Here is a 12996-nt window from a genome sequence, read left to right as displayed (position 1 = left end):
GGTAGAGCAGAAAAACTTACAACTAGTCTTGAACTTCTTGAAAAAGTATTTTTAATTATCTGACTGTTGGGTGCAGGCATTCTGGCAGGGGTCTGGTCTCTGGTTTGGAGCCCTGTCCACAGTGGTGCCCTGCGAATGCCTGTCACTGACAGCTGATGACAAGATGGGGGAGAGCACTGAGTGTGGTGTGTTTGATAAGACTTTGTGTGATCTAGGGCACCGTAAAACTTGTTGGCGTTGGTTTCAGTGATTTTGTATGCTTGAGAAGAGCAGACGTACAGATGTAGGTGGCAGGCAAGGGTTTTTGAAATTCTCATAATTTCAGATTCTCTAGCATCAGATTTAGGTGTGAGTGGCATTTTAGATGCATAAGTCTCTTGTGGATTTAGCGTAAAGATCATATAATGATCTTGACTTCATTGCAAGCAGCATGGGCATAACTGGAAAGGTGGCAAAGGAACTGTGCAAAATAATGTGCAGACAGAATGTCTGGGTACATCCTTCATTCAGAGAGCTGAGCTCTCCAAACTACCTGAGGTGAAAAAAAATTTTTTTTTTTAACTTCACTGCTTATAACAATAGCATGTGTATGAAAAATATCTTGTTTATGCACTTTCTTCTTGTGATTGATTTGTGATCTTTGCTCCTTGTCCCCATCACTCCGTCCTTTGGGATATTAGTGAAGTGAATATTTAGGGAGTTTAAAAAGGATAGGATGTATTTTAAGTATTTTTGAACAATAAATTATTTTCTAAAACAATGTATTTGTTTATATGCGCTATGGATTAAAACTGTAGATCTTTCAGTCTCTGAGGCCTTAAGGAAACTGGGAGTAATTTTGGCATTCCCAAAATATCTGTGGTTAGGGAATTACGCACAATAAAGCAACTCCTAAACTAAATTGCTGGCTTACAGATGAACTTGGGAACTGGACAGGCACAGAGATGTGGATTAAAGAGACTTTCTCCATATTCAGGAGTGTGAATAATTTGTGGGTGTTTAATGCTGCCCAGTCTCTGAATTAACGTCTTAGTTATGAAGCAGATTAGACGCCATGGTGTGGAGTGTGAGGATGGGTAGGCAATTCCATGCTGGGCAGTGTCTTCAGGGTCTTATTGTTGATACTGTTCTGGTTTTGGCCATGGAGACTCCGGGCAGAAGTAGGCTTACTTTCTGACATACTGTGCACAGATTGACATAATCAGTGACTTGTTTGTCACTGTTTGTGTGAAATGATGAAATAATGAATACAGTCTTTTCCTTGCTGTGTACAGTGAAGTGTGAGAAAGTGAGAGCTCTGCTTGCGTTCAGGAAAAAATATGCGTGCTTTAATGAGACTGGGCTGAATGCCTCTTCTTCACCAGGGGAGGTTTAAACTGCATCATGAGGAGAGTGTGCAGCCGTCACAAGTGTGGGATAGATACCTGCATCCTCTTTGAACTGTTTCAGGGAAATGGGAGTTGCTTCCTTTTTGGGATGATTTCTTTCAGGTACAGAGCATTTCTGAATTGCTTGTCCTTTGTCCTCCAAAGAATAAATAACCAACGTAGGTGTCATATTCTGTTACTTTATACACCTCTGACACTGCCTATTGGAGTATCTCTGTACCTTTTAGAGGCACAATGCACAGGCTCTTACTGTTCACCTCTGGCATAAGCATCCCAACACCATCTTCTAGATGAAGAGTATTCAGAGAGAAAGTGTGCGCCATCAAAAATGGTGCGGGATATCTGTAGCAGATCTGAAAGTAAAATGATGATCTTCTGGCATTTTCCTATTTTAGAGCCATAGGAATATTATCTGTCCTTCAAAACACCCCTACCTCCCAAATGTTCCTCTTCTCCTCCAAAGCATGAAGAGAATGGGCACGTCTGTTTTCTGGATGTTGTCAGACCTTAATTGACTCTCAGGATGGGGAGTCAGTTCAGAACAAACAAGATCTTCTCCTAACACAATATCTAGACCATGCACTGCAGCTCTAGTGCAATTCAATAAAGAGCAGGTAATGCTTTTTGTGGTGTCCGTTCAGTGTATTCTCGTAGCATTCAGATTGATGCCACTGAGCCGATCGCAGGCAGGGTAGGCAAACTGTCAGACCTGGGTTCCTCCCATAAATCACAGACCAGAATTCTCTCCACAATGAATAGTCTTGTTTGAATGTGCCTTTTCAGTGGCAGTGAGGGGGAAAGAAACAATTACCTCTTTATTTGTAAGCTGGGAGAATAACTAGAATTTTCATGGTTGCTTTACATAGAAAGACATTTATCAGCTCTTTCTCTGGCGTGGCCTCACCAGTCAGTTGTACCCAGCTTATGTTCTCAGGAAGTCATAAAGTGGTTAAGAGCCTCAGTTTGAAAAGAAGTGATGGTACAGAAGAAGAGGGCATGTGGAGTGGGAATGAAGAGACTAAAATGTAAATAGCAGGAGCTATAGGCATATCAAGTATTTTGAGACTTTCTGTCACTTCTCTGTCTGTCTCTTTGTCAATACTTGCAGATTCCAGTTTGGTTGCTTTCTTAAAGTCACGACGTGGTGGTAATGAAGGCCAGAAAAAGGAATTAAAAATGGAACAGAACAGACTGGAGGAGTTTGTGGAATCTCTGCCTGTGGCTCAGCATGGTGTAGGATCATCTCTTTCCTTGCAGGAGTCGGGTCTGGAAGAATCTGTAAGGAAGGAAGAAAATATGAAGGTAGAAATCACAGGTAAGAAACAAAGTGCGTGTTGTTAATGTTCTGAACGTAACTGTAAGGTTTGTATGGTGTTTGCATCAATCCAGATTGGATTGATGTGGCACTGTTTTAGTCATCCAACTCAGAATTTTATCGTGATATTTGAAAAATGCATATATTTTGAGTTCAAGAAAGATCATCCCTGTTATTTTTAGCTGGGCTCCATAGATTAGAAGAGTGATACGCTATGTAACGGAGGTGAGCTATTCAGTGGGAGGTCTTGCTTTGTGTTTGAAATTTGTTCTGAGGTCTCTGAAGGGAAAATGTGTTTTAAACTAGGCATCATTGCTCTTCTGTTCAGTCTTGTGAACAGGGAAACAGAAGAGTGTGATAGAGAGATTCAGCTGCTGCTTGAATAATTTCTTTTAACTGGGACTGGTTGGGGACAAGAGGGTGTTGGGTAAGTAAGAGTTAGTGATTTGCTCACAGAATAGCATGGAGATAACAGTCAATCTCACTTCAGGGAAATTGCTCATATAGCACATGTATGTCTTATCATGACACTGCTCCTGATGGCCCCGCTCTGTGGCTTGTATCTCAGAGCCCATGTGGTGATTTACACAGGATACAGTTCTTTTCTTTGTGCTCTGGACGGAGGGAAGTATTAAGGTAGTAGAGTACCTTAGAGTACTAGAGTAGTAGAGTAATATTAAGTAGAGTGTTCTGCTTTTTTGGAAGAATTGTACAGAGCTGTTGCCTCTTATGACAGAACAATTTAATACTCAGTATATGCCTGTATGAGGAGAAAGCTGCTTTATCCCCAACAGCAAGAGCAACCCATATATTCTCATGGCAGAGAAAAGAAGTGTTTTCCCCTTAAACTTCTGCTCTTATTGTTGCTTTCCTCACTGCGTTTTTTTCTTTAGCCATTTCTTTTTCTCTGTTGTGATTTTAGGCTCCCATTCTGATCTTCCCCACACTTTGTTCATAGCATGTCTCTTTCCCTCATTAGCATGCTTCTTCCCCAGTTTCACATCAAATTTTGGCTGTCTCCATCTCTTGATCCTCTCTTCTGATGCATTCTTTGTGTCCCAGTGCAACGTGCAGACTGATTAAAGAGGTCTCTGAACCACTCCTGGATTTCAGTTTGGTGTTTGCAAGAGATAACAATTGTTTACTGTTTTCTAGATGAGAGGGATGAGACTGTGAGTGTGTGTGTGTGTACACGTGCAGGAGAAGGAAAGCTGATTAGCGTCTTATTGAGGAAAACACTTCACTGAACAGTCCTTTTGCTGTTTCTCCCCAAGTTTTACTTTTCCACGAATCCTTCTTAATCAAAAGGACTATTTTTAGTTCTTTTTAGTTTCAGAACAATTGAGTGCACAAGTAGCACCAGGTTAAGTGACATTCTTTTTACCTGCCTGGGAGCAATAGAAGTGGGTTGTTCAGCCTGTAAAGGCTGAACAAGATTGTAGTAGTGCTCTTGGGAGTAGCTCAGGGTGTTGTGTGCTGACAACATCTTTTGCTTCCCATGGAAGACTGCACAGGAAAGGAGAAGAGGAGTTTTCCCAGGATATTTGAAATAACAAAAGAAAGGATGAACTGGAACACAGTTATAAAACCAAGGGAAGCCTTTCCAGCACTTGAGTTTATGCATGCAGTCCATCTTGGCCAACAGGAGATGTAAAATATTAATTTGACATTAGCACTTAGTGTTGGGATTTTGCATCTGTTCGTGCTCAGAAGTAAGCTCATCATGAATAACTCAGCAGAAATGGTCATTCTGAATTTCCCTAGGGAGAGGATGATGACACAAAGCAATGGGATTGCTTAAAAGTCAAACCTGCCTCTCTAATGAGATAAAAGGCTACTGCTTCTAGTAAACAAGATGGTGAAGCCTTTATCCAGCATCTTGTAATCTTATCAAGTGGAAAAGTAAATTGTGGCACTGAGACAAAAGGGGAAGCAAAGCAGAAAGGGAAGAGGTTGGGTGGTAGCCTTTAATATAACACAAGTCTGACAAAGTTCAGTGCAAATGTTGCATTCACTGTCAACTTATGTTTCTGTAAAGGGATTTTTCAGTAACTGAACAATCTGCTGATGCATTGGAATATATATCCCTCTTTTCTTGTTGACAGGATCATAATACTAAGAGCTGGTGGTAATATGCGTAATCCTATTCATAGAATGATTAACTCAACCCTATCAATTTAGTGATTAATGGAGAAAACAATTTGTTGAATTAGAAATGTCAATAAATTTCATTTTTCTGCTGATTTTTTTTCCTCTAGTTTTGCACCTACCACCCACAAACATTCCACTTTCTTACATTTCAGATGCTTTTTCCTTCTCTTCAATTAAAATGTGTGCTGAGCCTTTGGCTGAAATTCTGCAGAACAGCTTTCTGGCTGGGGAAGATGACTCTGTGCTTGGTTCCTTGCCTGACTCAATACCACATTGATCATAAGGATGAAGCTTCATCCTAGAAAGGATGAGTGCCCTTCCTGAAAGTTTATCTGCTAATTGGAGGAGAGTAAGAAGTTAGATTTCAGGCCAGTTATCAGCAGGAAAAGATCTGATGAAAGAATAGCATCTCAGTGGGACTCATTGTTCCTTGCAAGAGAAGACCGGAGCACTAGGATTAATAGCTGCAATGCAAATGAGTTCTGGGCTGCTCCAGCAGGAGTGCTGCTGCTGCTTTTCATGTCCTCAGACTGCTCGTTCCTGTCCTTTACGAGTGATTTCTCTTCAGATAGCAAAGACTTCTTAGCTAATCTCTTCTCATGCCGGTATGGGATAGTACCCTAGTAGCAAAGCATTACCTTTCCTAGTGTTCAGATTGTTTCCAGTTACATCTCTCCTGTCCCTTTACTTGTGAGATTCTTCCACATGCTGATCTGTCTCTTTCCTAGGGCAACTCTTGCGATGTCAGGCATAAATGTCTTATTTCTCAAATTCATCTAGTCAAAGCTCTTTATGAAGTTAAATCAGTAATTTCTTCCCTTAGTACTTGCACCTTTGAAATTCTTGTTCAACTGTCCAGTTTCCCCACTGAGCTGTTTCTCAGGCATGCTGTGTAAATTTTCAGCTGTTTTGATCTTTTCTTAATGAGCTGATCTCCTGAAGCCTTTGGAGGGGGACACAGAATGAAGAGCAGCATTGTAAATGCAACAAAAGCACGAATAGTAGTGTTTGTGCTCTCTCCACTGTATCTAGGCTGAAATCATACTGGGTTCCAATAATTTGCTTGGACCTCTCTGCATTAGTACTTTTGAATCATTTCATATCTCCCCTAACACCCCTCTCCTTGGATGATATTAGTTTTCTTTCTCAGAAGTAGGGCTGGTATTATTTTTCTGCCCTGGTTCTGATCACTTTGCCTTATTTGTGTCCTGACTTCTGTTCAACTTCTCCCAAATTAGCCTTGTCTGTGAATTTCATTACAGTGCTGTTTACTTCCTCTTCTAGCTCTCATGAAAGATGAAAACAGCTTTAAACCTTTGATGTTTATGCATCAGCCAACAGTCAGTTTGAAAATTGTTTTCTTCTTGTTTTACGTGATTCCTATATTTGATGCAGCCTTTAAGCCAAGTAGGCTGGCAAAGAGGGAATAGTATTTTCTTCATCTCTGCCTTGGAAGGTAAGACTGCCATTTTTCCTCCCCCCCAAAGAGGATGATCTGCCTGTGAAGCCCAAGAAGGAATGGATTCACATGGACAATGTGGAGTTTGAGAAGCTGGAATGGACGAAGGATCTGCCCTCACCCCGGCAGAAGAAAACCAAAAAGGTTTGAAAGCAGAAACAGATATTTTTCATATTAATGTCTGGATCATGCTTCTCAGCAGTAACAGTTTTGAAGGCTTCAAAAACTAGTCCTCTGGTTACTCAATCTGTAAGATTTCATCAGGCTGAGAGATTCCTCAGTTTTTTCCCCAGGGTGGGATGATATGTGGTCAATTCAGTCTGTAGTGCTCAAGAGAGCTAGGAAGTGAGAGTCTCGCAACTGTAATCTGGGATGGAACAGGTCTGAAATCTAAGAAAAAAGGAAAGAGGGGAGTAAATTTTTTTAGGAATTTGAGGCCTGACCTAGGGAATTTTCGAGCTGTCACCTTCCAGCAGTTGATGTAAGAAGTGGTATTTTAAGTGGTGAATGGAGTGAAAGGCAATAGAAATAATCTTTTTCTCCCTCCACCCTTTTATTGTAGGGAATGCAAGCTCGATTCAGTTTAAAAGGAGAATTAATTCCTGCAGATGCTGATTTACCAACACATTTAGGCCTGCATCACCATGGAGAAGAGGCAGAGGTAGGTGTAATGTAGTAGAAAGGGCACACTGATTTCCGTTTTCTGTGTCTGATTTGGCAGATTCCTTTTGTGCCAAGGCTTTTTAGTGCCAAAAACTTTAGGAAAGTGCAGACAGGTGATTTTCTTTTGAAACAAGCTCCTGAAGAGAAGTTAGGTCTGTATGCATTAACTGCTTTGCTTTCAGAAAACTCCATTAATGCTTTTTTCTCTTTAATGGCATTAAGGATCTGTGGTGCTGGAAAAAGGTGCACATACATCCTTTTCTTAAGAAGTCAGTTTTCTCCTGTCACATCAATGATCAGAATCTCTTTTGCAGTTGCCACCAAGCAGCAAACAACATTGCATTGCAGTTGATTTCCCGTTATGCAGTATTTTACAGTTAATCTTATTTTAAGGGGCCTATTTTTACCTATAGCTGAGTTTTTTGTTGAGTTTTGTTTTTTTTTCCCCCTCCCATTTAGAGGGCTGGTTATTCTCTCCAAGAGCTCTTTCATTTGTCTCGCAGCCAAGTTATTCAACAGAGGACACTGGCTCTACAGGTCTTGGGTCGTATTGTTCAAAAGGTAAGTCACTTTCCATGGAATTCCTCCCCATAATTCAAGTTTCTGGTGGATCAGGGCCTAGATTCGCTGGTACTAGTTGTTTGCTTTCTACTATTGAATGACGGTGAGCAAAATCACCATCAGGGCATTCTTTTTCACTGAGGATCTCCTTACTGTTAGAAAAGTTAAGTGTTAGGACATAACAAACCGAGTTTCAGGTTCCTCTGGTGGGAGATGCTTCCAAGTGTTTTTCAGCAGCAGTGCTGCAACTTCAGTTCTGTTGTTGCTTTGAACACAAGTTATTTTTTGGTGTTACTTTCATGACAAACCTATCCTTGGCAATGACCCTTTCGCTCCTGTTGTCTGAGCCAGCTTCATGATGTACTTTTTCTGTAGGAGGTGAAAATGAACCAGCCTACTTGTAGAGCGATGTGCCAATAGCATAAAGCAAAACGAATATTTACTTCTGTGCAGATTTCCACCTAACTCTTAGGGGAAGCGCTAAACTTCCCTCCAACAGCAGTGGAGGCAGAGAAGAACAAACAGTGTGGTTTTGAGAAGAACAATGGAGCAGGACAAGGTGAAGTCAGAAGATGGGTCCAGACTTTAGAAAGAAAGGTTTCCTCCATTAAGGAACTGGAGTTGCGTGCCTCTGTAGAATGAAAGGAGGAGAAAATAAAGGAAAAAAAAACATGCACACAGTTTAGCTGCTTTACAGTAGAAATGGGAAGAGGCAAGCATGCAGAATGTTGAGATGAACCCGGTTGGGATGACACAGCTTTAACACTGGCTCTGTGTGGCATACATTTCAGGCCAGGGCTGGAGAGTTTGCTTCCTCCTTGAAGGGCAGCGTTTTGCGTCTGCTGCTTGATGCTGGGTTTCTCTTCTTGCTGCGCTTCTCGCTGGATGATGCAGTGGATAATGTCATGGCAGCATCTGTTGGTGCTCTCCGGGCTCTGCTGGTGTCACTTGATGATGAGGTGAGACAATCATTAAGTGCCTGGGTTTGATTTCATGCTGAGCTGTTTACAGGAATCAGAATGAGAAGACATGGTAAGTAGCTTGAACAAAGGCTTGGTGGATGGGTTAGCTATAGAGTGCCATTGCTGTGCTTTGGGGCAGACAAGGGAGTGTGTTATCCCAGTCTAAGATTCAGACATCTTTTCTCTTGTTTGAATTAGTTCTGCGCCATGATTAAGTTCAGTGCAGGCTGCTAAGGTTTTTTTCCTTTTGACATCTTTACAATCTAGATCAGGCCACTACTAACATACATGTACAATTTTTTTTTTCTAATATGGCCTCTTATGTTGTTGGCTTCTTGTTTTGTAGTTTTCCTCCTTCTGAACAGGTGAAATATTCTCCCTGCTTTTCCTTATGCCTCATAATGATGCTGTTTTGTTTTTCTCTCATTGTCCATTTTCTACTGCTCTCATGCTTTTCTTACACTGATAAATACCTAATTTTGCCTTCTCCTGTGTCTGTTTTCTCCTTGATGCTTTTTCTCCTGTGAGAAGGTTGAAAATTGTTTTGGGTGTTCAGAGATATTAGAGAGCCCTGAGCAGCAAGATTAAGATGTCTTCCTGGTTGGACAGAAGCAGTCCATTATAGGCAAAGCATACTGTGGGCTGTGTTTCAAGTTCCTTCCATGAAAACTGCTCCTGTGTCAGACTGCAAAGGGGCTGGTGATAGAGAAGAGTGGGCAGGTCTCAAGAAGCCCCCTGCAACTTTTCCCAGACCTTTAGAGCTCTCCCTAGTGGGGAGGCAAAAGAAATGAAGGACTGGGTAGATTTCTCCACATCTTGCTCCTTTTCTAAGCTATGAGCCTAATGGTGTTCTGCTAGATGAGTCCTGCCCACCCATGGTAGGTAATGAATGCTAGGAATCAGCTTCTTAATCTGCTTTTCTTTCTTCAGATATTACTCTGCTTTATAACTGTCTGCACTGCTCTGATTCTCAGATCAAAGCTTGTGGTGTGATGTCTTGTGGGGACTGCTGACTCTCGATGCCAAGAGTAGCACTGTTGAGTGCTGTGTCACTATATTTTTCTCAGAGTGTCCTTCCTAGAGTCTCATGCTGCTGAGTTTCAGAAGGTCTCTGAAGGAGGGACAAGGATGGAAGTCTGGCCTTTTGCTCCAGGATTTGGAAGGCAAACAGGATTTATCCCCACTATAAACACAGAAGATCAACACACATAAAAATCATGCTGTTCATTCATCAATGGCTATGGGAAGGAAGCACCTTTCTCTTTGTTTCCTTTGAAGACCAAGATACTCTGTCTTGTGCTTTTCCTTCTCTTGGTGGAAGGCAGGCTATAGTCCCAAACTCTGTATTCCAGATGGACTCAGCTTCATCCGCTAAAGTCAGGCCTCTTTTGACCGTGTCATTCACTCACTTCCCAACTTTGTTTAATATTGCTTTTTAATTTTTTTTTTATGATGATAACTTATGCTTCCTTGGCACTTCCATTTGAATTTTTCCAAAACTGCTCAGGGTTTAGTTGAAGTCTACCACTTCTTTTCTGACTAATGTGGTAGTCATTTCTGATTGCCAGTTCAGGAAATGGAAATTTAAAGCAGTTAAGTAGTGCAAGCATTCAATTTGACTGTCTTTTATATTCTAAAACATTTTGGGGGAAGTGGATCTGCTATGGGAGCAATCCCCTCTCTGAAGAGTTGAAAGCTCATTTATTGCAGTATTGCCCTAGAACTTGAAAGTATCTGATGCTGTCATTAGCTGTGAACAAAACAGGGGTTTTTTTATTTGCTGAAGCTGAGAGGCATTCAAACAAAAGCCAAACAAACATGAAAAAATACACTAGGCAGTCTCTATTTGAACATACCAATTTTTTACAGGACCATTCTGTGTTATTTGTGACCTAAGTTCCACACAGATCCAGAAGTGGGAATAGAGTCAATAAATGCTGAATTGCAGTTTAACTTTTAGAGCCTTGGTGGTTTATTTATTTAGTTTTATCTTAAATGTTTTCCAGGTAAGCTGCATTTCTGAGTTTAATTCAGGTTGGATTTAATTGTCCTCACAGTAGTTGCTTTTCATGGTTTCACAAGTGTGTGTGGGTCATAGGTTAAAATCACTTCCGTAAAAAAGTGTTGCATTCTACTTGCACATGTTTAGAATACCCTTTATTGTGTTCCTGTTTTCCTGGGTTTAGGTGGGAATCAGTAAAGCATTCTGTAATCAAAAGCATCCTTGAAAATATTTTGTCTTCCATGATTTCTTTGTGAGAATTTTATTTTATGTGCTTTTACTCTCCTTATAGAACTATCTTGATTGGACTTTCTCATGGTACCAAGGGATGGCTGCGTTCCCCTTTGTCCCCAACAATGAGGAGGAAGAAGAGGAGGAAGAGGAAGAATTAAATGGGACAGAGAAGTCTCAAGATAAAAAATTAAAGGATGAAAACAAGCCAGATCCAGATGTGGCCCGATATGATGTTGTAAAGGTAAGCACAGAGCTAGACCTGAAATCTTTTTAGGAAAATAGGCTCTGCACAGTGGCTATGTGTGCTGTTGAAACATTGTGCTGTTGTCCTCCTGTGTGTGCTATTAAGAACATTCTGAACAAGAATTAGAACTCTTCTCTGGCTGTTGGATGTTATGTTTCTGTCTTATATTACCAGGAGGGTAATTTTATTGATCTCTAAAAATGTTGAGGCTTGACCTGTGTGATTTCAGTATCGTTAAGCATCTCTAACTTCCTCTAGGGAAACTGGCAACAAGAACACTGATGACCTTGTAAGATTTGTTGAAAGACTGCAAACAGACATGATTTTCAAGCTCACCTACTTGAGCTAAAAGTGAAAAGGTTCCAGCCACTATTAAAGAGTCTGTATGCACTTTTGTGAAGTTAAACATGAGATTTACAGCTAGGTAGTTCAGAACTAGTTAGATTTGTACAGTGACACTTATTTTGTATTTGGCATAAGATGACTGCTTAGCGTTTCCCCAATTTCATTCTTCATATTTGCATTTCTCAGATAAAGAGTTACAGCATTTGGAAGGAATTCCTCACATATTTAAGCCTAATCCCCCATTCCTGATAGGAGATCTAAAAATAGCAATCTTTGTTATCTCAAACCCGACCTTGGTGGAGCCGATGCAACTCTCTTGCCTGCTGCAATCATTAAAAACTGTAATCACATTGCTTAGTCCATGTGCTTGAGCCTGCGTTCGAGTGGCACTTAGTTAAAAGCTTTACTGGGCAAATGAATTACTGTACTTGGGCATCTGGTCTTGTATAGAGGCTTCACGATTTCAGATGTATTCTACTAGGTGATACTGTTTAAAAAACTTAATAAAAGAGTTGTAGATAGAAGAGATCAGTTTGTGATTCTGGAAACAGTTGTGTGGTTCAGCATATTGGATTTTAAGTTGTTCCAAGTGGCCTAAACTCAGAAGATATTTGGGATAAAATTCTCCACTGTTCCAGTTGTTGTGAAATTCTGTTTCACACCTGCTTGTTGGCTGTTACAACCCAGTTACTGCACACAGTTGGAAAAGGAGTATTTAAACTAGCAGTTGGGCTCAGTCAGGCCTAGAACTACAACGTTGCTTAGCTAGATTTAAAAGTATCGGTACTTACGAACTCAGGTGTTGTGGAGTTGCCTTTTCCCAGAACTAGGAATGCATGACGCTGTCACTTAAATGGAAGATTTGTTTCTTGGCACCATCACTGATCATGATCTTCTGCTCTGTGAACCATGAAATAAAAATCACATCATCTCTCTGCATCTCTTTTCCTACTGCAGAATAGGAATTGGTGTCTGTTCTCTGCTTCTGTCAGCTTTCTCTGACATAACAGGTACTATCAGACAGAGTGCTGCATTAGGTGGAGCTAGTGTCTAGCCAAAATGATTCAAGGAGCATGAGAACCCTTTTCAGCCACATTAGGTTTCAGTAGTGCTTTATAGGGAAGGTTGTTTTCCTGTTCCCTGTTACTTACAGTTTCATACTCTGGAAAACACAAGTATCCAAACCCCACCAGTGGTTTGATTCAGAACAGAAGTTCAGTTGTTCCTGCTCTCTTGAGCTAACTCTTGGGCATTTGCTAGCACGCTGGCAAATCTGCAGAAACTTATCTCTTTGTTTCCCCACTGGTAATTTTAAAACCCTCTCTCTGCAGAAGATGTAATTGAATCTGCTTTTGTCTTCCAGCAACTGCAGTTCAGGGAGCCATTGTTAAGGGCATGATGGATGTTTGTTCGTTTTGGTTTTTTTTTTTCCCCTCCTTTCAGGGCCTTTTGAAGACACGGATCCAGCACCGGCTGAGGTACATCCTGGAGGTGGTACGACCTGTTCCAACAGTAGTTGTGGATATACTGCACATCCTCACCCACATAGCAAGGCACTCCTCTGAAGCATGCAGCCAGGTAAATCTCCCACTGTACAGGAGCTCGGGAATAGTAGAGAAAGGTTTGAAAAAGGGAAGAAAGAAGCAGGTAAAGTTATGGCAAGGAGATTAGA

General features: G+C 41.0%; 1 protein-coding gene across 8 annotated transcripts in view; it reads left to right on the top strand.

Annotated features, from left to right (window-relative positions):
- The window catches only part of RPAP1 (RNA polymerase II associated protein 1), a 44960-nt gene that overhangs the window by 13719 nt on the left and 18245 nt on the right, over window positions 1-12996 (top strand). For all 8 annotated transcript variants that reach the window (XR_015701931.1, XM_087746261.1, XM_087746254.1 and 5 more), the window contains 7 exons: window positions 2497-2703; window positions 6342-6457; window positions 6876-6974; window positions 7436-7537; window positions 8329-8496; window positions 10794-10976; window positions 12768-12902. Coding sequence is in view for 7 of the 8 variants with exons in the window: in XM_087746261.1 (XP_087602387.1) it covers window positions 2497-2703; window positions 6342-6457; window positions 6876-6974; window positions 7436-7537; window positions 8329-8496; window positions 10794-10976; window positions 12768-12902 (1010 nt within the window). In the remaining variant the exon portion in view is untranslated. The remainder of the gene's footprint in view (window positions 1-2496; window positions 2704-6341; window positions 6458-6875; window positions 6975-7435; window positions 7538-8328; window positions 8497-10793; window positions 10977-12767; window positions 12903-12996) is intronic.

The sequence above is a fragment of the Nipponia nippon genome, unplaced genomic scaffold (genome assembly GCF_047370975.1).
Source record: "Nipponia nippon isolate SJK-2023a ecotype South Korea unplaced genomic scaffold, ASM4737097v1 scaffold_10, whole genome shotgun sequence".
In the NCBI taxonomy this organism is placed as follows: Eukaryota; Metazoa; Chordata; class Aves; order Pelecaniformes; family Threskiornithidae; genus Nipponia; species Nipponia nippon.
This window is presented reverse-complemented; position numbering and strand designations above follow the sequence as displayed.